The 25423-nt window shown below is 37.6% G+C and overlaps 1 protein-coding gene across 3 annotated transcripts in view; it reads right to left on the bottom strand.

Annotated features, from left to right (window-relative positions):
• cntn3a.1 (contactin 3a, tandem duplicate 1) overlaps positions 1–21660 on the bottom strand; it is a 101318-nt gene extending 79658 nt beyond the window's left edge. For 2 of the 3 annotated variants that reach the window (XM_075476496.1, XM_075476494.1), the window contains exons 1-3: positions 21177–21660; positions 12518–12659; positions 2838–2970 (exon numbers count right to left, since the gene is read on the bottom strand). In XM_075476496.1, the coding sequence (XP_075332611.1) occupies positions 2838–2970; positions 12518–12569 (185 nt within the window). In that variant the 5' untranslated portion in view covers positions 12570–12659; positions 21177–21660. The remainder of the gene's footprint in view (positions 1–2837; positions 2971–12517; positions 12660–21176) is intronic. The other variant, XM_075476495.1, reaches the window with a different exon arrangement.
• Between the last annotated feature and the right edge of the window lie 3763 nt (positions 21661–25423).

The raw sequence follows: 25423 nt of genomic DNA on the forward strand, positions 1-25423 counted from the left end.
TGGATGGATGGATGGAATAATTTTGCTGGTGATAATGTTCAAGTTCTATTTACTGTGTGGAGTGGATATTTAAAAAAAAAAAAATCCATGAATTAGAATCCTTTGTTTCCCAGAAAGATTTTTCAATGTATAGAGACACTTCTTAGTAGGCTAATTTGATACATTGTGTTATACTCAAGTACACGTGGCACTTTCAGGGAGAAAAATAAAGAAAGACTAAAAAATAAATGTTCTGCTCAAGTGTAAAATAACTCTTCATTATATTTAATGTTAGTTCTTTGTCTTTATCAGAATTTCACTTTAATTGGAAAAAAAGAGGCATTGGGTTTCTTCTTTCAACTCTCTAGCTAATTTTTCTGTGAGAAGGCCGAGAAGCCAAGGATGAAGTATGGAGGGAAGGGGAGGACATACGCAGTGAAGCGGTGCTCAACAGCAGATTGGCTGATTAGACTGGTTTAGAGATCGTAGCTGGAAGTGGCCCAAGAGCTCCAGATGAGACAAATCAAGGGGGCACACTCACAACTTGGAGTATGGGCTCTATTTGGCATTGTGGTTTCTGGGTTGTCTCAACCCTGGGTTGACCCTGAAATAGACCTGCCAACATCTGCAGCAGTCAGGAGCCTCTCAGCATCTGGTGGCCTGAACTTCATAAGACCCACGAAAAAACAGAAAACAGCGTTTTTTGCTGCAATGAAAACTACAGGAATGAGTCCAGCTTAATATCAGTCCCATCATTAAAAACCATGAGCGCATGATTTCGTAGCAGCTTGACGTGAATCTGAAAATGACTTCTTAATGCAGGTTTAGACAGCAACAGTTGGTGCCACTTGCTGTAATTAAAGAGCTAATTAAAAAGAAAATTGATTTGATACAAACTGGGCACGCTCTCAGAACCTGAACTCAGAGGGGCAGAAGACACATATGCTCATTTTCCTTTACAGACGGTGAAAAAGTGACTTGTTCAGCATTAAGTATTCCAAACGATCGGACTGATATGTCATTGATTTCAATTTGTATCCATTAGACATAACACCAAGGATACTCAAGCCACATTAATGGCTGCACACACTGATATTATGTGAGTTAATTTCAACCCATTACACATTAAATGCTTGGTTTTGTAATTTGCATTTAATTACTCTGACAGGAGTCTGACAGCTTGCCCAAAGTGACAGATAATAAATTAATAGCTCAGGCACTTGATGTGCTTTAAAGTAAATCATTGTTTGTTAACTTTAAAAAAAAAAATTGACATCATTGTTGTGGCAAAAGAACCAATTAATCCATGTCTGACTTGGGGTACTACACAACCACACATGGGCCAGTGTACTGAGAAGCACAACCAGTGAAAGCTGTTTTTTTTTGTCAATCAACTGATTTGCATCACGTTTATCATATGCTGTAATAATAACCCTGAAATCAGATTCCCTGTGGCAATGGGCATGCGCCTTCAGCAGTGGTGCTTATAGATGAGATATGGAAAGAAGATCCCTTTAACATCACTTCTGGTTTGTGACTTGTTTTTTTTCTTCACTGACGACACAGATCATTTTAGTGCACTCCCTTGTGCTCTCTTGGTTAGTGGTTAGTGATGCAGGTGACAATAAACTCTCAAAGAAAAATCTACAGAACAATGTCACATTGCCAGCACAAACACGCAATACACGAATAATAGAAGCCAACGAAATAATCATTGTCAAATTAACAATGACTGACACTTAATCTATGCACTGCAGGGAGTGAGCCATATGGTACCTAAATACAGTTTTCCCTCCAAGCAATATATTCAATCTCAACTGGTTCTTAGTGATGGTGTTGCATTGTGTAGTTCTGAGGTATTTCAACCTCATAATAATAAAGATATTAGGTTATCTTGAACTGGATGGGAGCAGCATATTTAAAAAAAAAAGTTGGTACAGGGCCATGATTATCATTTTGTAGCATCCCTTCTTCTTTTGCAACAATCTGTAAACGTCTGAGAACTGAGGAGACCAGTTGCTGGACCTTTGGGAGAAGAATGTTGTCGCATTCTTGTCTGATTAATGATCCTAGCCGCTCAGTAGTCCCAGGTGTTGTTTGTCATGTTTTGCTTTTCACGATGTTCCAAATGTTTTGAACTGGTGAAAGGTGTGGAGTACAGGCAGGCGAGTCCAGCACACAGACTCCTCTATTACGAAGCCATGCTTTTGTAATAAATGCAGTATGCAACTTAACACTGTCTTGCCCTAAATATACAAGTCATCCCCTGAAAACGACATCATCTGGATCGGAGCATGTATGTCTCTAAAAGCTATACATGCCAGTAATCACTGATGGTGCCTTTCCAGATGTGCAAGCTGCCAGTTATACAGTCGTAGACAGTTATACATAGTCACTAATTCACCCCAAAACCATCAGAGATGCAGCTTCCTGAACTGAGCACTGATAACAAACCAGTTGGTCCCTCTCTTCCTTAGTCTGCCGGATGGAGCATCCATGATTTTCAAAAAGAATTTCAATTTGCCAATTTATAAATCCTACTTTTTTTGCAGATTGCTGAAACTGTGCCAATCTTTCCTTCAGAGAGACTCTGCCTCTCTAGGGTGCTCTATTTACACCTTTTTTTTATTTATTTTAGACCTATTGATCTATTAATCTAACCAGTTTTTTTTTCCTTTTCTGTTGTACCACTTACCATTCCAGCATTCTGTTGCCTAATGTTCATAAAACATTAGTTTATAAAATTCACAGATTGTTTAATTATGATTTTGTTTACATTTTATGAAGCGTCCTTACTCATTTTGAATTGGAGGTTGCTCCTGAAGGTATGTGCATACAGCCATGTCAGTAGGCGTTACCTGTAGAAGGGCTGAGGGTGTCCTTGGGCCTCGCAGCTAAACACCACCTCTCTGCGAATCTCACCCGGTTGAATGGGAAACACCACACTGCCTGGCTGTTTGGTGAACACGGGCTTCAGCAGGATTCCACTTCCTGGATTAAAAATCAACAAAACTACATCAGCTTTGATGTGCCGCTGAGCCTGAAAACCACTTCAAACATCTCTTTGTTATCAAGCAGATATTGATGGCTTACAGATGGTTTACAGAAGAAGGATGGAGGAAGTGAGGAAAAGTGTTGCACATCAGAAGGGTGATTCGCTATACGGAAGATTTGCTTTGGAATGTATCTGTCAGCCATGTGAGCAGAGAAGCAGCATTTTTCATATAAGTAAACAGTTGTGGTACTGAATAATCAGCTGGTAACCTTTAATGTAAGGATCTAAATGTAAAGAATAAAAGTCTTTAAAATGTTTTTTCAAACATTAAATTGCTAAATGAAAGCCGAGAAAGAGACATTCTGAAGTTGAACATTAGAGAAGGGAATATTCCGAATAGAATTCAGGTTTTTTTTTCTTTAGCCAGGAAGTGTAACAAAAAGAAATTCTGCTTTCTCTAAACATATAAATAAACACGTGAAGAAATCATGCAACGTCTGAAAAAAATCAAAGATGTTTACAAATATGTTGGACTCACACTTTGACAGCATTCTTACGTTTATATACAACATGTATTATCATTATCCAAATTATTTATTGAGTGTAGTTTTGCACGGGAGAAATGCACAAAGCAGCAGATAACTTGGCATGATTTCTTTAAATTTCATGTGCGATTCTACAACATTGTTAATTAATTGTTTTGAAGAGAAGAAAACTCTATTCAGACAGCAGCATGTCTACGGTGACACTCATTTGCCAGTTAATCAAACAGGTACACTGGTGAATGCATGAATGTGTGTGTAAGAGTGGCCCACGGGGTAGTTAACAGCTCATTAAAATAGACATTTCTTTCTGAGAGGAAAGTGGAGTTAATTTTGGATTGTTAAAAAAATTTGCATCTTGGCATAGAAGAAGAAAATTCTGCAGGAAGGGAAAATCATTTATATGAGAGGCAGGTATCATTTTCAAGTATCTGGAGTTCAGTGAGTGCAGATTTGTCCTCAAGACACACAATAACTCTCTCAAAGGTGGTTATGTTTGACAAGGGACCTTGTACACTGTTGCTCCTCTCCACAAAGATAAACCTCAGAGAAAGTTGCAGGAATGAAAGGCGAACTAATTATAGTCTTTGTTGCAAAAAGTGTGTCCCTTGAAGCAGAAATTTGAAAATGATTGATTACCAGATGACACTTTTTGTACAATCGTAATTAAAAAAGATCCATATACCTGCTGTTCAGAAGCTGATAGTGATGACAAGGCCTCTGGCGCACGTGTAATGGATCATTGTGCTGTTTTAAACTGATGAATGATTTCAGTTATAAAGTCAACTTTCGTCAGTGTTGGGGAAAAAAAAGTACTGGTTTGTCCTCCTACTTTAAATATCACAACATATGACATGATTAGATTGTCGAAGCTTAGTGAGTATCTGCTGAAGGTGGGAATGATTTGAATTATTTCATACACAGGTAAATTGACAGTGAATTAAACACATCTGACAGGTTGTCGGGTGATAAACCCAATCTCATGACAGAACAGGAAATAGCTACATTGGTCCGCAGCAGAAAACATGGTGCAATTACAGTACTATGTTTTTCCTAACTTTGTTTGTGACGCAAATGCAGCTTAAGTTTAGATTCATAAGCAAGTCAATGTCCTTTGTCAGCCATCCAAGTCCTACATCGCCATACATGTTTCTACGTTACGTACTCTTTCAATGTTTTACCACTGCTGACTTGGTCACGAAGACAGAAGGAGGGAATGGAAGCAGGCACTACTCTGCAAACCTTCATGCAAAGGGTCACTGGTTCAAGACATCTACTTCCCTCCCACTCATGATTTCTTCTTCCACTGAGCTCTTACTCGCAAGTGGTAAGGATCAGGAGATAAAAATACATGGGTGGGGTTAGAATTAATGCTCATGATAAGGTCTTCATGTCACAAAATATATGATCAAGCAGTTACAAAAATCTATATGATTTCACCGGGCTTACACATTTTAACATACACGTTTCATGATTCCTTTTATATCACATGAACGCTGCCTGAAAGAAAATCAACAGCCGTTTGGCCTTATTTGACAATTGAACAAACATGCCAATTACACATTTTCTGGTGAGACTGGAGTCCTTATCAGCAATTCGGTTTTCAGTGTTTAGACTTCATGAAATACGTGTTGTGTATCAAAAGTGCGTTCTACTATATAAATGGCTTAAACCGAATGAACAAAAACAGACTTTTAATCAAAAATAAAAAAAACAGAAATGAACATATTTTAAAGTGTTGCGGAATGGAATTCTGAAACATCTTAAAGTAGTAACAGTCTCACATCTAAAATTAAAGTGAATAGAATCAAATGAACTGAAAACACACACACACACACACACTACACACTGATATGCGCATAATGTTTTTTGATGTTACATCCTCTCCCAGCCAAAGAAAAACCTTTCATGTGGTTGAAGTAATTCTGCATGAATCGGAATTCACTGATATTATTAAATCATATATGATTCATTCATGTACACTTTAGTTTCCCACAAAGGATCATAGTATCAAGAGTTATTGTGACAACAGTTTTATGAGTTAAATATATCATTCACATAATGCTTTTACACTTAAATCACATACTTGACAGTCCTTTAAATATCTGCACTAAAACCATAAGTAGACACCCTAAATGCAGTGGATCACGTCTGTCAGAAAGGTCATACATGATCTCTATGTCTGTTGTACTCATAAGCAATCCATTAAAGGACCGCTCTACATAATCCTGACTCAATATTCAACTGATTATAATTCAATCCACACTGATATCTGGTTGTAACGTTTACAGTTACAGCAGAGCTAAAATTACCTTAATTTTGATAGCACCACTGCAACTTATACTTGTACAAAGAACTGCACTTCAGGGGCTGTGCCTGGGGCTCAGCTCAAACTGATGCAAACACTTTGAAACTCTTTGTTTGCTCTAACAGGGATGGAAGTAAAATGTAGTAGAGAATTCAGAGTCATTTCCAGGCTTGTTTCCTAAAATAAGGGGGAAAAAAATAAAGTGCCACACATTAAACCAGTACCTCTCAGTCTGGACCAAGCCTTTGAGAAAATTCCTTTTATCACACTCATCCATGTACAGTCCTCAGCAAAATTACTCATCCCTATTGCACTGAATTCATGCAGTGGGGGCTGAATATTTTGCAGGCAAATGTACTGCTCCATTATACTTGCTGACCAGGAAGAATCAGACATCAGAGGAAACCCTTAAACACTGCACTGGTTGTCAGATTGTTTCCCTTGTTAGGATACTAGTGCATGTACTCCTATCCTACAGCATATGTAACACTTATGTAAAGATGAATTGGTAAAGAATAAAAAAAAAAAAAATTGATATCAGAATCTGTTGACTGGTCAAAGAACTCAGGGATACAAATGTACAGAAAAAAAAAAGAAAAAGTAAACTAATCTGGAATCCTAAAAGTCAGCTGACAGCACAATACCACAGGCTAAACATAGAGGTCATTATGAAGGGTTGTTTCATAAAAAAAAAAAAAAAAGGAAAAAGAAAAGGCTGCCTGAGCTCATTTCTGTCCCCAGCTGCCAGATGGTGATATGTCCGTGTTTTCTGAGTCACCTCTGACAACACAAGACTCAGCGTTGAAGCAAGTGGAAGGCAGAGGGGGCTGTTTTAGAGGCTGAAATAAAAACTAATCTCAAATTCAATACTAGCTGACAGCAAATGAATTCCTCCAGCTTACCTCAGCATGAATAAACAGGCACATGGGGAGTCAGCTGTGGGGGAGGTATGGGCCGTTTGCAAGGCCCCAAATCCATTCGATTCAACTCAGGGTTTTATGCATCAAAAAAATAAATAAAAACCCAATCTTGCTTTTTAAAGCACCTTCCCCTCTGTCCAAACCGATAAGGTACACCTTTAAGGTCGCTCATTCAGGGGAAGCAAACATTAATACCGGAGCAAATGGAGAGCCTTGGTCTTTTCCAGAAATGTATAGGTCTGATCATATCTCATCTCAATGCTTAAAAATATTTAAGACTTGTTTTGCAAAGTCCATCGTGGACAGAAAAATAAATCCTGTGTAAATGATAACAATCTAACACTTAAATTAGAAATAGCAAAAGAAAACTGTCACGTTCTGGTGACTCCAGTGTTGGAGATGTAGAGGAAGACGCACGAAAAAAGAAATAACCCAAGATTTAAACTAATAGAAAAAAAACTTCACTGCAGTGCAAATATCTTAGCTCGCTATTTACATTTTCAGTTAGAAGGTTATCCGTATTTATTTATATTTTGTCATTTCAACTTCATAATGTGCAATATTATTTATACTAGGTCACTTTACTTTTGGTCACATATGTTTAAGGACTTCTCTTTTTTTTTAAATTTCTTCTTCATGTCTGTTGTTGCGTTTCTTGCTGTGTTGCTGCTGTGGCAAGTGAATTTCCCCATTGTGGGATGAATAAAGTATAATCTAATCTAATCTAATCTAAGGTGTTAATAGGAATAAATGTAATGCATTCCCAGCAAACATCCAACCAAGTAACAATATTCTCCAGTTTATAAAAGCTATTGCTTCTGAACTGTAATAACGCCTGTTGTGTCAAGAGTATCCAATGCTATGTTCACTGCATGGGGAATTAATCAGATCCCACTCTATACATGGGGACAGCAAATTAAAGCAACTACACTGTGCTCCGTGCTTTTTTTCTCAATACTAAATGTCTGTGTAAACCTAGGAATTTATTGCTTCTTTGAATGTAATTTTTCATCTTATTGAGGTCCAATCTCATTTCCAAGCTCCATTAGGTGAGCTGCAAAGATTTACCAATTATTTATTCCCAGCATGTAATGGGTAATGGTAAAAGTGAACAAAAAAAATCTTCAACCTAAGACATTTAACGTAATAGAATTTGAACTACTATTGAAAGTGCCAGCAACCTTTTTTCAGTAGAAAGTTGTGACAGGGACATGTTACCAACTTGTTGCAACCCTTCTAATTTCTACCAACACATTCAGGGTTGGACAGCTTAGGACACCAATTGCTGTCGTCCTGAAAGTGAAATGGTTTTACAATCTTTCTTTCTCGTAAAATTATCTAAATCTAGGGTTCAAATGGTTTGCATGTCGTAACATTTGATAAAATGGCAAACTAATGTTCATACACCTGCTTACTTAGCTTTGAATGGAGGGTTATTTGTCACTCTCCAGCAGGGGCGTAACCACCATAGACATTGAGGGGGACACGTCTCCCCCAATGTTGGGAAAGTACCAATCTGTCCCCTCCAATATTTTGTCTAGTATGTGACATATAAAAGTCCTCCTTCTTTGAATTGTAACTTGTTAATTGGTCATTATACTGCATTTCTTAAAAACTATGTTCTATACAAGCACATCTTTATCAATACACCTATATGAAAATTGTACAACATTTTCAATATAAATATTTTGGGAAGGGCTCACATTTGGACCGAGGGCTGAAATCTACTGTTCTATACAGTATATATTTCATGAGTTTAGGATTTGTACAGGTCACCCTAAAATGCACTAGAATGCAGGAAATGGCATCTAAGAAATAAAAAATCTTCTGGCGGAGGACCCCCAGACCCCCCGCTGGAATATGGTCTACAGTTCTAATTTGGACCCCCCCAAAATCTACACTATGGTTTCGCCCTTGCTCTCCAGGTGCACTTGTACAAACTAATGTGGACATTTTTCATGGTTCAAGCCCTTCCCTTTCCAGGAAAATAAGCCCTAAGACACACGACCAAAGCAAATCCAAAACTAACATCTGTTTTAAGACCATTAAATGCTTGATTTTGCTGTTATTAACAAATGGTAAGAATAATTGTAAGTGTCACTGGCACTGAGTGAAAGACATGGAAGCTCCTATCAGCTCTTGTAGGGTAAAAGCTAAAAAGCGAAGGATTTTGCATGTATTAAGCACAAGTCTTTTAAATGATGCTCCAAGAAATGTATTGATTTATTCATGTTTTTAATATATTATCAGTTTACTTGGTTGGATGTTGTGAACTTCTGCCAATGTGATAAGACTGCTTTTGTAAAAATTACATTGATCACTGAATAAATGAGACGCTGGCATAATTATCTTATTTTTGTCATTTTTTCCCCTCCTCTTTTTTAATACTATTGGCCTTGATTGCATCCACTGGAGTGACTGACTTGAAAAGGTCTGCATGTAACATTCCAAAACCTTTCCATCGTGCTTTTTGTCCATTAGTAGTTTTAGTTTTTGACTGTGTGATATGGAGTCTGTTTGTTAACATTTCTTGCAACACATATTGCAACCTGTTAAACAAGGTTAATAATTTGTGAAACAAATCTAAAGTATGCTAATTGATCTTGGTCACCTGGACAGCCATTCATTCCAACATTGTACACTTGCCGTGACTGAAACAATATAACTGGAAAGAAATCCCTGAAAGAAAATATTTCATATATATTATATTTACTGTTAAAATCACAATTATGGTCATGTCTTTGTGAACTAAGCAAGATAATATACATAAAAAGCTTATGTTGATGTCTAGTAATGTTGACAGAGCTTCAACTTTAAGAGACACCAGCTGAATTATATCCTCAATTTACACTTGCAGCATTTATCCACACAATTGTATGCTTCCTGCCATACATTTTGTATATCTCATTGATAATGTTGCACAGTACTTACAAAAAGCAATACACAGCACCAACTAATTATGACAGATCTATCATAAAGACTTTTTTTTAAAAGCAAAGACTTAAACAGTATGTTCCAATTCTTAATGGAGGAAATGTGCAGCCAGCTATGAAAGCAATATTCACAGAGGAATAGTTTATGACTTCAGATATCTATAACTTCAAAGATTAAATAAAACCCTTGCTTATGGATTCCTAAAGGACTTCGCCATGTTCTGATGAATCAGTGATTTAAAGTCAATATTAGAAATTCCACTCCTCTCTGAGACGCAAACATGGGGATACAGAGCACGGTGTAAGTAAGCTTTTTACTTTGAGATCATAATTTAAATGCAAACTATTTTTGATAAACAGTGGTGAGAGTAAAATCTGTTTACAAAAAAAAAAAAAGTTTTCTTTTACTTTACTGGCAGAACACCAAAATTCAAAGGTGAAACGATTATAATGCCAAATTAAGTTTACACTTGTAATCTATATTTTGGTGTTAGAATTATGTGGACTTGGACTCTTTTAAGCCTTTTCCAGTTATATAACCCCGAACAGTCACACAAGCATTATTGTGTGTGATGAAACCACCACACTTTCTGATTGGTCAATGAATACTGTCTGAGGCAGGTCATTTCTGAAGTCTAGACATCTGATTGTATCAACAACTGACTTTCAACAACACCATTGAGATTTTTTTTCTCTCCGTCAAATCAAACAACAAGTCCTTCTGCCAAAACGCACTGATTCACACACCCACTTGAAAAACAATGAGCAATTTTTCAAGTATTAATTCCGAGTTACCAAAAAAAAGAAAAACACTTGATTGCTTTGTTTTGATTTTTTTTTTTAATGTTTCTGTTCTCACTTCAGACAACTAGATTGCAGCCCTTCCATGATTCCTGCCAATTATTTTTAGGCCAAACAAATTGTAAATTAACTAAGCCTGTAGAAAGGAGTTTTGAAGTCAATGTTTTGTATCAACACCTTTATACTTTTGTCAAGTGGCTGTCTCATAATGGGCAAAATGTAACATGCGTTATGGCAGAGCTTACATTCCCTCAAGAGGTTGACAAACACATATTCGATTTTTGCCGAATGTTAATCAAATTGAAATATAATCTTCTCCCTGCAGCTTTGAATATAATACTAACTTTTGTGATAATGTTTTACCAACCAACTTTCAACTGTTTGACAAAGTCCCTTTTGTTAATTGGAGACTGTCGGTCGGGAAGCGGCAGCTCTGTGAAGGTTAGTTGTATCTGTGGGGACAAAGTGCATCCATCTCTTCTACTTTGTTCTCTTTCTCTACTCGCTCGTTCACACATACAGCACATGCCTCTGCCTAAGGTTGTTCAGACCCTCGGAGATAAATAGGGGAAGAGGTGGTTAACTTCACATGAACTCGCTTTGGGAATGACTTCCCCACAGCACTAGTTCTCTCCCACACAGTCAATGCCTACTGTTTGGATTAAAATACAACATATCAGAGTCTGGATAAATAACCTACCAGGAAACAACCACCTAACACACTCACACTGTTATTTTTCTACCCAGCTCTGCAGGTCTCTGATGACAAGCATACTCAAATGCTTGTCATTTTTTTTTCCTCGAACAAAGAGGCTTTAGAGGTTTACAGTTCTATTGCACTATACTTGTAATGTAAGCAGGGCACATGTAATGTAGCCCCATACTGAATATTAATGCTCTGTTACTCTCTGTTCCAGCTGTGAGTGTCAGCCTTAGAAATGAGGCAAGGCCCATGTAACACAAAGCTTTTCAGAAACGGTTTGCCCTCCTTGGCCCTCCTATTGTCAGGCACTAAATTACTTTAAATAAATAACTGTGACGGAGGTTTCTGTCACTCATGATTGCATTAGTGAATTTTGTGGCCGAACAGACTGCCCCGTAGAATCCGATTTTCTAAGGTAAAAAGCTCATTCTGCTTTGATTTAGAAGAATGTCAAAGACATTCAAACATTTGTCTATTTAACAGAATACTTAAGTAGGACAAAATATCTGATCCAGAATTGTGGGGTAGATCCTAATTCGATCGTAAGTCACAGCTCCCAGAGGAAAGCCTCATTAGACATTCACTGATGTGTGTGGATTCAGTGATAAGTGGTGCTAATTGCTATGTATGCAAATTTAGGTGCCGACACGCTATTGTGCTTCAGAAAGGAAAAAAAAAAGTTCACAAACAAATACATACATTGACAGTCACAAGCCCACACGCACACATGCACACACTAATTATTTTTGGTCCCAGCTGTGAGGAGGGGCTGCTGATTTTGTGAAAGGCAACACGAAAGATTACTCATTCCTCAAGATACTGCACTCACGCAACAAAGCCCTTATTCATCTTGTTCGCAGCTTCAGACCGTGACATTCTGAAGAGAACTTGTATTTGACCCTGAACAGCTTCCAAGGGAGGAAAATTAGGTCTCTCATTAAAAGCAAGATCAATGACAAGATTTCTTTACTACTACTAGTGCAGTTTCAATTAGGGAAACAATTGAGGCACTCTTTAAAATGAAAGACTGCTAGATATTGGCTGTCTGTCGGAGACTGAAACCTGTCTTATTATTTTCTGTGACGATTCACTGCCTGAAGAAAAGGAGGTAGTTGCTTTGTGCAACTGAAAAAAATTTGAATTAGCTGCCTTGAGCAACCATGGAAGACAATAGCTTTTTACTAACATTTGTGAATTTGGTCGAAAGCTTTAGGTGCTTTTATAGACAAAATCTTTTATATTTCCATTTGGTTTTTAAGTGAGACTAAAACAAATGAAATTCATTAACTCCACGCAACAACACACACACACAAAAAAAGCATATTTGAAGGCTTACCTGACAGACATTCCACCAATGACAGAAACCAAAGTTTCCATAGCAACCCCATTTTATTGGTCTCAGGTCAGAGCAGGCTCAATTCCAATCACAGGTGGGCAGAATTTCGTGTTTTTTCCTTTACAGATGTTTCACTGTTCTTCTGCAAATGAAAAGAAAATGAGGAGAGAAGCATCAAATATTCAGAACCACTGGGAACAGGTCTCACCATCCGGGAAACTTCACAAGGACAGTAACTGTTCATGTTGCAAGCCCATGGCATTAAAGGAATCCCAGTAATATCCTGAAAACCACAAAATCTTTGCTTGTATTTAATTTTTATAAGCAGGTGTAGGTGACATTTAATAGCAGCTCTGTTCTGTACTGCACATCATCTGAGCTCTTCCACCGCAGTACAATTTGCTTAAGTGTGCCTAATATTGCATAATAAGGATTGTGCCTGTAAGAGAAACATGACAGGATTGCTTTCAGGTGCTCAAACCTGCTGAGACAAAACAAAATGTACGCTAGTTGTCAGACATATCTGTAGCATGTAATAAAGCTCTGTCCTAGCTCTGTGAATTCATCTGAGCTGGCGGGACTGTGTATTTATGACATAAAGAGCTGACTGTACATTGTGCAAAACAATTTCTGTCCCCCTGGAGACTCACAATTGATCTTCTCAAGGATTAAACTGCTGTTTATTCCCGTTTTGACGCAAAAGAGGTCCCCATTAGACGCCCTCCTCTTGTTTATGACAAATCATTTGTTGAGATACTCTTAACACCCCAAACATGTTTATAGCTGTGGTCCTTTCTGATAATACAGCAGGTGAATGTTTTCTTATGGAAAACTGGTTATGGAGTGAGAAAGGATGAAGGGGGGGAAATTAGCCATGTTCTTTGCTCAGACTGACTCTCCCTGGTACATTTAAGTGACTGATGGTGCAGCTTCTTCGGACTACACACCATCAGCCCACTGAAGTAAATGAGAGAAAGAAATTAATAGGAAAACACTGTATAGTCTATCAAAAGGCGTGTGTAAAAAAAATAGACACAAGTGAAAGATTACTCTTTCATACTTTCTCCGTTATCTGCACGCCTTCTATCTGTGCACCACTGAAAGGCATGACAGAGCATACTGATGCTTCTGTGACTATATCAACTGTGCCCCTGACACATTTGCCGACGTGACTTTTCCTTTTTTTCAGTAACTAAGGCATTAAAAGGGAACTCTTTTTGCCAATAAATCTCATTATGGAGATTAGGTTTAGAGTGGCATCTTAGTTCCAACTTATTTTGCAGTTATTAGGATGCAAATGTCATGAGTGGCTGTTTTGGCTTTTAATAATAAAACAGAAAGGCTTCTTGTGCTGCTGGATATTTGTGGATTGCTTGCCTTTGAGGGAATAATTGTGAGAAAAGCATTGAATAAATTACTCCACAAAATGTCTTCAACAGAAAAAAATTAGAGCTTTGAAATAGAGCAAAGCTTTATTTTCCGACTACAAACATGCAAAGTTATTTCATTGTTTGCCTAAGGTCTCACATTCATTCACATAGTAATTAAGAACACTTCTTATTTCTGAATTTGACCACTAAAGCAGATATGGGTGTCACCTCAGGCCACAAATTGACCTGTTTTACTCACACTCCAAATAATTAAAGCAATTGTTTTGTCAGCTATGCAAATGTTTAGTAGACTGGTCATCAAATATTCATTTATCCAGCCTTCACAGCAAAACAAGTGAACTCTGTCAGAAAGTGTGAACTACTGATGCATCCCATTCATAAAAGCTTCTATCTGTTGGCCTCTAACACTCTATCCCTTGATCTCGATTATTCTGAAAGCCCCGAGACAAAAGACATCAGACAACAGGGTTGGTGAGGTGCAGAACAGAGGAAATCCTTTTGATCCAAAGAAGCACAGCACTAAGATGATGGCTATGAGAGTCAGGAAGTGTCCACATCAGTATTTGACAAATTAATTACCCTTGTGGCATTTAAGTGGTAGTGACAAGGTCAATGACTCACTTTCATCACAAATTGATTCCCTAATTTGTTTGCTGTATGAGATGAAAGTTAATGATGGGGAAAGCTTTCAAACTTTGCCTTTCAAGTTCCAACCTCTTTCATGTCCCTGAAACAGCCAACAGTTGACAAATGGAATATGATCAAGGTTGAAATGACAGTCCTGAGTGCAACATATCCTGCCCCAATTTACACAAACTCAACTCCACCATTATCTATCTATCTACATATCTATAGATAGATAATGGTGGAGTATATATATGGTAAATATATAAAATGCAAAGTTGGAGAGATTTGAAATGGGGGAGCCCTTTTTATGTTAGGTCAAGAGTCACTGACTATACTGCAGACAGTAACAGTGACTATTTCTTCAGGAAACAAAAGTTCCACTTAAAATGGACACCTGTGGGTTGTTTAAAATAACAGTGACACTACTTCTGGAAAGAGATGTTACAGTTGAAATTTCAAAATGACAATTGTGGTACTCAAACAAATAAATAATATTTACCTCTAAGACATTTGTGAATTATCAAACGTTTTAGGGAACTTAAGCATCTCCAGTATCTTAAAGACTCAGTGAAAAAAAGAGAATTTTAATCTTCACTATTGAAAGTTGAGCAGTATGACTGCTTTTTTTCCCCAGTGATTTCACCGCATAAATTTTAAATTAGAGCAGCAACTCATCTTTTGTACATGTAAAAATCATTTACTTTAGTGAGCAAAATCACAAAACCTCTAAGAATGCACAACAAATCAAATTCATTTGCAGATTCAGCGCTGCACGTGCAAATTGCACGTACAATCTCTCTAAACTCAAGGAGTATTTTTTGTTGATGCTGATGTTAAGTCAAAGAAAAGGCCACTTTTTGATATTTTTTTCCTTCAACAGAAAACAGTGCCAAAAGCAGATTGAAGCATTTCTATATGATTTGTTGATTCTGTTGTATCAACAAGGCTGAAGGATGGATCACACAGCGCTAAGCTCAGGCGGGGATCAGGAGGCAGAGCCGGGATGCACTACAGACCAAATCTAATTCCTGTATCAACCTGTTCTCCTCCCAAGGCATCAAATATTACAAATCTGTCTAAGTCTGAGTTTTATTTGCCCTTCTGCCTTACTTCATACCCCTTGTTGCTGATGACTTGGCATTTTGACTTATCTGTTCCACAAACTGGTCAGCTCCCAGCTGCTTCACATCTGACTAGCCAAACATATAGTTTTCACATTTACAGCAGTAGTGGAATATCAGAGGGTGAGTTGAAATCTGTTCTCAACCCAAATTTGTATGCGAGTACATATCAGTTGAGCCGTTAAGAGATATATATGGAACACATATGTATAATGCCTGTGCAGGGGATGGTTTGACACACGCTAAACAAAGAATGAGCAGCTTACTTGTATTCTGCAGATATGTAATTTAGGTAAAACAAAGAGTGGGATTTTTCTGCAGCAAAGCATATCAATGCTAAAAGGAATTTACCAGTAAATGATCTTAAGATAGGTCCTTGAAGTGAACACATTATCACGTTTATTAATGAGTATCAGTTTGACAGTCATTTAAAACCATATATCAAGCAGTCAAAATGCAAGACTTTCACCCATTCAGACGTCACTGCTTTTCTGTTGCATTTATACAATACATAAAATTACATAACAAAGAATAAGAATACTTTTAGATTTTAGATTTTGTCAAATAAAATAAGACTTAAAAAAGAAACTTTGCCTGAGGACACTTCAGAAGATTATAGTGCATTTGTCATGACTCTCTGACATTTCATTCTTTAACCATTGTAGCATGCACTGTATGTTAGATATATATATACACAACTCAGCTCACAATAGTGATGTTTTCACTTCTGATATTCTGTTAATTTTCTGTTCTTTTAATCATCTAATTAAAAGCTGAGCCTACAAAACATCTCAAATCTGTGAAAAATATTAATCACACTTCCACAAACCTCAGGGTGAAGTCACGCAGTGCTTTGTTTGTTAGTCAGAAACTGGCATTTTTGCTTGAAAGGTAAGACCTATTCATGGAAACACTTTCTGTTTATTAACTAATCAATTGGACTTCTAATACATGTATTTAGGAGAATAGAAGATAAAGATAATAATTGACTTGTAATGCAACAGAAAGGTATGAATGCAGGGCTGAATATTTCTTTGACTTGACTTTTGAAGACATGCAGCCGCTTTTAAGGAAGATTCAAACTGGTGTAGACAAAGAACTCCTTTAAATTTCAATGTTGTCAGAGTGATACCTTTTGTCATTTTTTTCCCTCTGACAGCACCAGCTGGAGTTGATAAACCACAGATTGTAGTTCAGTCAGCCACATAAGCTGACAGTGATGGCAGTTGATTCGACCCTCTCCACTACACCCCATCTTTCAGCTGCCATCAATTTTTCAGAGCTCAGAAATTTATTAATAGAAGGGTACTCCGGGTGCCTATCGTTGAAGAGTTCAGATGAAGATAAAATTCACACTAAAACGCTTGAGCATCCCACACACATACTCACACCCACCCCACAAGCTCTGAATCATGAATGAAGCTGGACTCCCACACTCTGCAAGAGCAGAGACAAGACCAGGAAAAAAAAAAAATGGCATACAATGCTGCAACTTTAATCACCTTGGCTGTGACTTCACTTGATCTGCAGACACCAGCTGGATCAGTGTTTTCCTGTGTTCATCTCATTGCTCCAAGTGCCTTTGGTCATTTAAAATTGATCTTCTTGGGATGCTTGAGTGTTAACTTGTGGTAGGAAATGTAAAATTTCTTCCTAATCGTCCATACTTTGATTTACCACACACATGGATCAAAGCTTCACCACGGCTGAGTGGCAGTGATGATGAAGTCTTAATTGTATCATATGTATTACACACTTATGGGCTCTGACACTTAATATTCCATCTTTCAGCCAAATTTACTGAACACAGCTGTCAGGAAGCAATTATGTTTCAGTTTGTCTCAGTAGGGGTGTTTGTACAGAGACTACATGGATGTTTTTCTTTCACATGGCCATTGCTCTGTTATACTGTAAGTATGTAAAGCCCAGTTTCACGAGAAAATGTGTACTAGGTGCATCTGTCCCTAAATCCACAATATAGTACTGTGGCAACAAAGGCACAAAATTACAACAACGCAAAGCTTTCTTTTTTGAGTCGTTTTTATAGGGCAGCACTCATGCAACAAGATACCAACCTGCAACCATGTATTTGATAATATTGCTGAATCCGTCCGTCGGGTCGCGGGGGGGCTGGAGCCTATCCCAGCAGTCAATGGGTCAACAGTACACCCTGCACAGGCCGCCAGTCCATCACAGGGCCGAACAAATTATATATGTTTGCAAATAGCAAATAAAAACTGAAGGCATTCCGCGTTTCTGAGGCTTTGAAAATGTAGTGCTTGTACAATTTTTAAATGCACGTGACATTTTCAGGCAATGTAAAATGCTGGTATGTAGTTACAGTTTGCAAATAAAATCTTTAGCATTTTTTGATTCTTGAAAATGAAGTTACTTAAAAAAATTTTAACATGAGATTCTATTTTCATGTTATGCAAAACTTTAGGCATTTTATGTTTTTGCATAGAAAAGTGTAATACTTTAACATCTTTTTTATCTTTCTCTGACTGCTTTGTTTTATGCAGTGTACCAACATAGCTGTAATGTGTCAATTTTGTCTTCATGACTTTCAATGCAATTTTGTATGGAGCATTTAACTAGAGTTTAAAAAATATTTTTAAGGGTGCTTACCCCCTCGTTCTCCTAAAGAATATATGCATATACAATGTGTGATCTTTAGACTTTCTTGAGCTGAAGATTTAATTTGCCAAGACATTTTTTCCCCTCCTCACAAACGGAACACCATGGGACTCAAGACAGTGCCAACTTATTCCACAGCCAAAAGTCTACCTCAAACAGTGGCACAAGACAAAGAGACTAATAGTGTTTTGATCTAAGTACACAAGCCGCAGGCGTGATGTAGCGCATGCCAGCTTCTTCATTTCTTCAGCTTGCACCACGGGGCTCTACCAAAGCCCTCATCCCAATCTCCCCTGTGACAAGAGCCACTGAGTATGCTGAGAGGTTCTTCCTCCTTGGATTCATGGTCCAAGCTCAACATGTCCTCCCGGAGGTCTTTAATGAAGATAATTTACACACCTTTACAACATTATCCATCACAATTCAGTTTGAAAAATTCTGTAGAAGCACTTTTGGTTATATAGTTAAACCTCAAGCAGCAAATTAATTATAAATACTCTAAAATAGTTAATATGTTTATGTGAACTGGTAAATGGTAGAGACATGTCGTACTGGATATAACCTAGAGTCTAAAGAGACTGAAATGGTATAGACAACTGCAATAGACATACCAACTCTATTCTATATTGTGTAATAGACGAATGAATAAAAAAACATAAATAAAAGGCACATACAGCTGACAGCTGACAGCTCCAGTGCACCTGCCATCACCGAGGCTCTAATTAAGGATCCCATTAGGATTCAATTAATACTTCCTTGAATACACTAATTTAGCAAAAACACATTTGCTTGAACTCAGCATCATGGGCGGTCAGTTCAAGCTCGTAATGGCAAAAGCAAGCTGTTATTACTGTGAGGACTGAAAGATCCTCTTAGACAAAGAAAATCTATTATCTATTAGCATTACCATTTTTATACATCTATACAAACTCGATGCAGAAATGTCATAAAAAACATTTCAAAGCTTGTATGTTTACTAAAGTGAAACTTGAGAATACTACTTTTAGTTTCTGAAGTGAAAGAAAATGTTTTTTATTCAGTATAGTTATTTAATCCATACAGATGTCCCTGAGGACACCCAGTTGGTACGCATCACTATCAAATCTAAAAAAAATGAGAGATTTAGCCTTTGTGATGGCATTTTTCCTCCAAGGAAGAGCATGTTTTCCTTCCATATGTCTGTTTATCTGCCAGCAGGATCACACAAAAACCACCAGGCTGAACCTCATGAAACTTGGTGCAGAGGTGGAGCATCAGGAAAAGAAGAAGGTTGCTCTCTTGTTATGAACCAGTGGCATAAAACCAGTGTTCACACACTAATAAATACATAATTACAATCAGCGCACAATATTCAATGTCAACACAGCCACCGACACAGTTGCCAGTCTTTGCTGCACATGCTCGTGAGCATCAAACATCTAGAGAGACAAGTGTACATCTATATGTCTATTTCACACCAAATCCACTTGATTTATTGAATATGCAACAGTTCTGTGTGGTTTTACTTAGCGGTGGCTGTTGTTGCACCAGGCAAACACACACATAACATGCGGCATTTGTCAAAGCAGTGAGGTATTTTACTTTTTAAAGTAAAGGTGTGTTGTTGGCATTAGTTGGTTATGACATTGCTATTGTTCAGTTCGGCATCCAAAATATAAAACCATTTGCAGAAAACCTTACAAAGCTAGGCTCTGCGGGTGCTGCACTCCCTTGTGCTTGAACATTAAAAGAAGAATGAACAGCATAGGCACAAAACGGAAGCAGAGACCACAAGGATCATTCCACTACCTGTAGCATGGTAGACCCCATACTTGTACCTATCAGCATGCAGCATCATTTTCCCTGATTCTGCCATCGTCACAGCCATTCTCTACACAGATTTTCCTCTCCTCATTCACACCAGGCTCCTCTCAGCGGGGTACTATGAACTCAACATTCACCCTCCACCTCTCTCTGAGCCAGTGACATAATCAGAAACATGTCCATCCATAATCACACCTCCTCAAGGAGATGTGTAGTAGCTCCATCACCTTTTCATAAAAAGGTTTGAAGTGTGACTGTGCTCCTGATTAAAGTGTAGTAGCAGGAATTAATCCGTCTTCAGTTTTATTATCTTGAAGCATCTTTGTAGCATTCAATATGTAAGTCAGGGACTGATAGTCACTAAAAAGCTACCTTCAATTTACTTAACTGCCTAAATGTAAGTTCCATCTCAGACATATGGACACTTAACTACTTCCAGCTGAGTCAAAAGTACTGAGGACAAGCTGAACCAATCAAGATTGGTGAAATAAGGAAGAGGATAAGATGAGGTGAGGCTGGACTGAATCCAATCCCCTGTTGATCACTGATGACAATGAGTTTTGCCAGAGGTTTTAAATGAGAAAGACTTGGTGGATATGTGCCCTCTCACAGAAAAGCTGCATGCTCTAAATGATGATCACAGCAATCAGAGGGCACAGGGAATGTTATTATCTCTAATGGGAAATCGTGGCACAACTCGGCTGGAAGCTGAAAAACATGAGATTCCAAACCTGTTGGTATTTAATAGACGCATGGCCATAAGGGAATGGACACAATTCCCCGACATGTGCAATACTCTCACCACATGAAATATGTACATATTTCATGTCCTGCCTACTATCGTGTGTGAGTTCATTTAAAAAAAAAAAGCTAATCACGATGGCTTTTGTGCTATTAATATTCACACAAAATAGATTTTAGACTACTTTATCACTGACTAATTCAACGCGACGCTAGAAGTGTTCGATGTTCACAAGATAAAAAGCCTGCATGCCTACACCAGACAATAAAGGCGCATGCATGCTGCCTATCATTGTCTACGATGAAGAGAGATTAAATCGTGTGATTAAAATGGTTTACCTGATTACATCTCCTACAATTAGTGTTGATATGTATCCCTTTTAGTATATCCATGTTAAATTTGGCATCTCTTCACTCCTTCGGCTCTGCAGCTCCCATCATCGTAGAGTCGAGAGCGACAGTGAAGTTCGTCTTGTCAAAGTGCGGACGAAGCTCTCGTAAAAAAAAAAAAAAAAACACGGTTGCAAACTCTCCACTCGCTTTAAAATTTCAGTCTCAGTCTCAGTCCATCTTCAGTTACCTTGTTTCCGGGGTTCGAACAATAGCTTCCAGCCAGTTCCTCCGCTCCGCGCTCTCAAGTCCCCGACACGGTCATGTAGGTTACCCCGGCAGGCGGGTTCAAGCCAAGCCTGGAGCAGTGGTGTCTAACAAGGACTTCTGCGGAACGACATGTTTTGCAGCTCTCTCTATGAATGGTATTCTTTCATTTAATAAGCAGAAAGTGTTCACGGTCAGACTGAGATCAGTCTTCCACCCGAGAGTCCAGTCCGTCAACTGGATGCGGTCTGAAATAACTGGCTGCGCGCAGCAACAGTGGCGGCACATGGGACACCAGAGCTGGATTCAAAGGAGGGATCATACCACATTTTCCTCTGCTCAGACATTTATTGTGCTCATTCAGACATCTTACTTTTGGCAAGATGCTGGCTCTGTGTATGAAGACTTAAAATACCCCAAATTAGTTTTGAATTGCTTATATTCGTTTTCCTTTGAGAAATAAGATAGAAATCATTAAATAGTTAACCATTAGTTAATATCTGTGACACACTTTTTTTTCTTATCATGCAGTCAATGAATTCATTATTTATTGTTATTGATAAATTAATTAACGAATTAATGGTTATTAAATTAGGGAATTAGGGAAGAGCCAACCAGGAACCTACTAACAACCGATTAATCATTAACGATACTACTAATTTATAATGCATAACTACTTGGTAATGCATAACTACATGGTCTTCACTTTTAAATGAATGAATTAATGATTATTTTTTATATTTTTATTTTTCCCCCTCTTCTTTGATTGCTTTTAACTGTGTTTTAATTTGTATCTTTTAAATGCCTTGTCTTTATGTAAAGCACATTGAGTTGCCCGTAGTATGAAATGCGCTATATAAATAAAGATGCCTTGCCTTGCCTGATGATGAGTTTCCAGAAAACAGACTTAGAAAGCATGTTTAGGAATCGCCAGGCTATGAATGATTCTTTGGTTACATTTTCTGTGGTTTACTGCATTTGTACATCCTAAGAAGTGTTTACCTGTTTATTTACTTGTTAGTAATAAATACTAATAAAGTATTATTAGTAGTACTAATAAATATCTAGTATTGTTAGTAATTGTTAGTAAATAATGGAAGTATTACATTGCAGTACACAGCATTAATCAGTTGTCCCTGATTTGTTCCTTGCTTGTTTCTTAATTAATCACAATCCAATAATTAGTATCAAAACCAGATTGGGCTACACTTTTATTACATTAAAACCATAGGTACTAGATTTTTTTTCCAAGTTTTGACATATCAAACCTCTAAATGCCACTTGGCAAAACCATCTGTGTACAGTGAGTGAAGAAGAAAATGATTGAAATGGGTGTCCAGAAATGTATTAGTTGTCAAATGTCAGGGTGGTACTATTGGACCTGGGACATAAGACTGCTGACGAAGGGATTAGTGAGCAGCAATTATCTTCCAGGGGACCCCAAGTGACTTTAATAGGTGAATGTAAAGGTTTGCATATCCATGGCATCGTTTCACAAGTTACACCAGTGATTACCCTACACAAGGATACATGTCGGAGGTGAGGAGAGTCTGTTCAAAGTATTCCAGATTATCATTACATGGCACACCTTGCATGCACATTATCTGTACCCTGAAGTCTGCTAAATGTGATGCAGTTACATCGTAAATATTATCAGTAACACTTATTCTTGTCCTGATTTGACAGGTCAGCAGAATAAATGGAAAAACACATAGTTGTGGAGTCTATATTGTAAATAGTGAGTGGAAACTATATTTACCAACTGAGTGTAATGGATTAAAGGCACAATACACGGCCAGAGTTTAAAGATGCATTAATATTTAATGAAAGAGTGAATTTTTTACAACCATGAGTCACGTATATTAATGTACAGATATATTAAATAATGAAAAATGATCACTGAAGGAAACACAGTTTAAACTATTTACAGTTTAAACTATTTACACTTGAAACGGTTACAATTCAAAGTACAAGATCAGCCCATAAAGCTAAATGCATGCTGTATGTTCATTACATAACTTCTTTTTTTTATATACAACAAAACAAACAAAAATAAAAATAGAATTGCATGGGATAATGTCTTTCTCAGTTGATCATGCACATATTTCTCATGATTACTTGCTGTACACAAGACAAACTGCAAGCTCATTAAGTTTAACAAGTCAGAACTTGTTATATGCCTTTGGCTCATAACCCACTCTTAATATGGAGTGGGATTTAAAAGAATTTACTTCCGTTAGAGCCAACAGTAGAGCGATAATGACAGATGCAATTAATGAATGCCCTGCTAAGCATTGGAAAGGCAAAAATAATATTTGGATTATCCCACCGAATGAACATTTAGTGTTCCAAAGCCATTCACACACACAGCTAATAATGGCACATCAAAGCTTCAAGGAATGGTTAATAGTATAGCTTCCCCAAACACAAATATCTGCAACTAGGCTTGAATATTTCATGAATTTTTTAATGATAGAGACTGGAGGGAAATTTTTCGCATCGTTTTACTGCAAATAATCTCTTCCAAAGGAACACTAACAAAATATTCCCTCACTCTGTTCTGCTCATTTCTGTGTTCTCTCCGTTAGAAGAGATATGGCATGGAACTATCCCCATGTACAATAAACTTTTCAGGATTCGAAATATACCATTTGAATACATGAATTTATTTTGTCCTGAGGCAGTACCGTAAATAAGATGCTGAAATGAGCAACTTGTCAACACTGAGAAGAGTCAGAAAGACAAGCACCAGGGACACCTCTGCATATTATTTACTCCTCTCTTTGTCACATCCCCACACCTCTCTTGGCAGATGCAAATGAATGATCTTCAATAAAATGCTGTCTCTAATCAAAATAATTTTTACTGACAAGCTATACTAGTACATGGAATGTTACTTTTAGTCTATCCTTTTATGCAACAGTTTTTCGGGGGGGGGGGGGGGGGGTATTTTGCATGTGGTACAGTTCTTCTCTTTTTCTGTTATTACAGCTCACAGCATGAAAGGTTACAACGTAATAATCTGCATCTGTGACCACAGATGGAAATTAGCCAGTGGCTAAATTTGGTACAATGCACCAACAGAGCTCCGTTCCCAACCCCAGATGTTCATTGCTGTTTTTCAAATTATGAATTACTTGCTTAAGGTTAGGCATAAAAAAAATTACTGTTTGAGGTTATGCAGTACAAACTACATTGTGAAATTTAGAAAAATATAATGGAACGTATTGCATCAAAATATCCTTTTCCTTAATTATTAACTGCTGAGTCCTGTCCCCTTGGCTAAACACAAAAACCTGCTGGACAAACATCAGACGTGACCAGTATTACCACTCAAATGAATTAGTTAGTTGTGCTGGGTGATTGAAAAAAAGAAAACTGATGGCAAAAGTCCACATTTACATGGCATAAAATAATATGTAAGTATGTTTGTCATAGGAGTTGGGTTTATTATCTAAAAACTAATAAAATAAAATTTTGATGTATTTGTTATCGTCTCAGTCTCTGTCATATGGCACAACTTAGTAAAATGAGTCAAATGCCTCTTTTAAATGGCTACATTTGTGGCCGAATCTTGAACAAGGTTAAAGAGCACAACAAACAATCCACGAATGTATGCTTTATGACATACTGCTTGTTGCTTCTCTCTGGCTGCATAAAAAAGAAAGATGTTTTTCAAGTGATTGAAGGGAAAACAGTCTTTTTTTTCACCAAAATTCTGTCTCTTAACACATTAGTTCTGGTACAAATGACAGCCTGAGTGTGCATTGACTCACTTAGGGCTATCCTCCCTGCCCTTGTCTCTGCATGATGTCATTCAGTCTGCATCAAATTAAGGACAGTCACTCCCTCAATTCAGACAACACACTGGAGTTCATTCTTTGAATTTAGGACCATGGAGCTGAATTTGATAGTAGAGACTCAGAGAATGGTTGCTTGATATTGGACAACTTAGCCTCCATCAGCAGAGCATCCGATTGGATGGGTAA

The sequence above is a fragment of the Odontesthes bonariensis genome, chromosome 10 (genome assembly GCF_027942865.1).
Source record: "Odontesthes bonariensis isolate fOdoBon6 chromosome 10, fOdoBon6.hap1, whole genome shotgun sequence".
Classification (NCBI taxonomy): Eukaryota; Metazoa; Chordata; class Actinopteri; order Atheriniformes; family Atherinopsidae; genus Odontesthes; species Odontesthes bonariensis.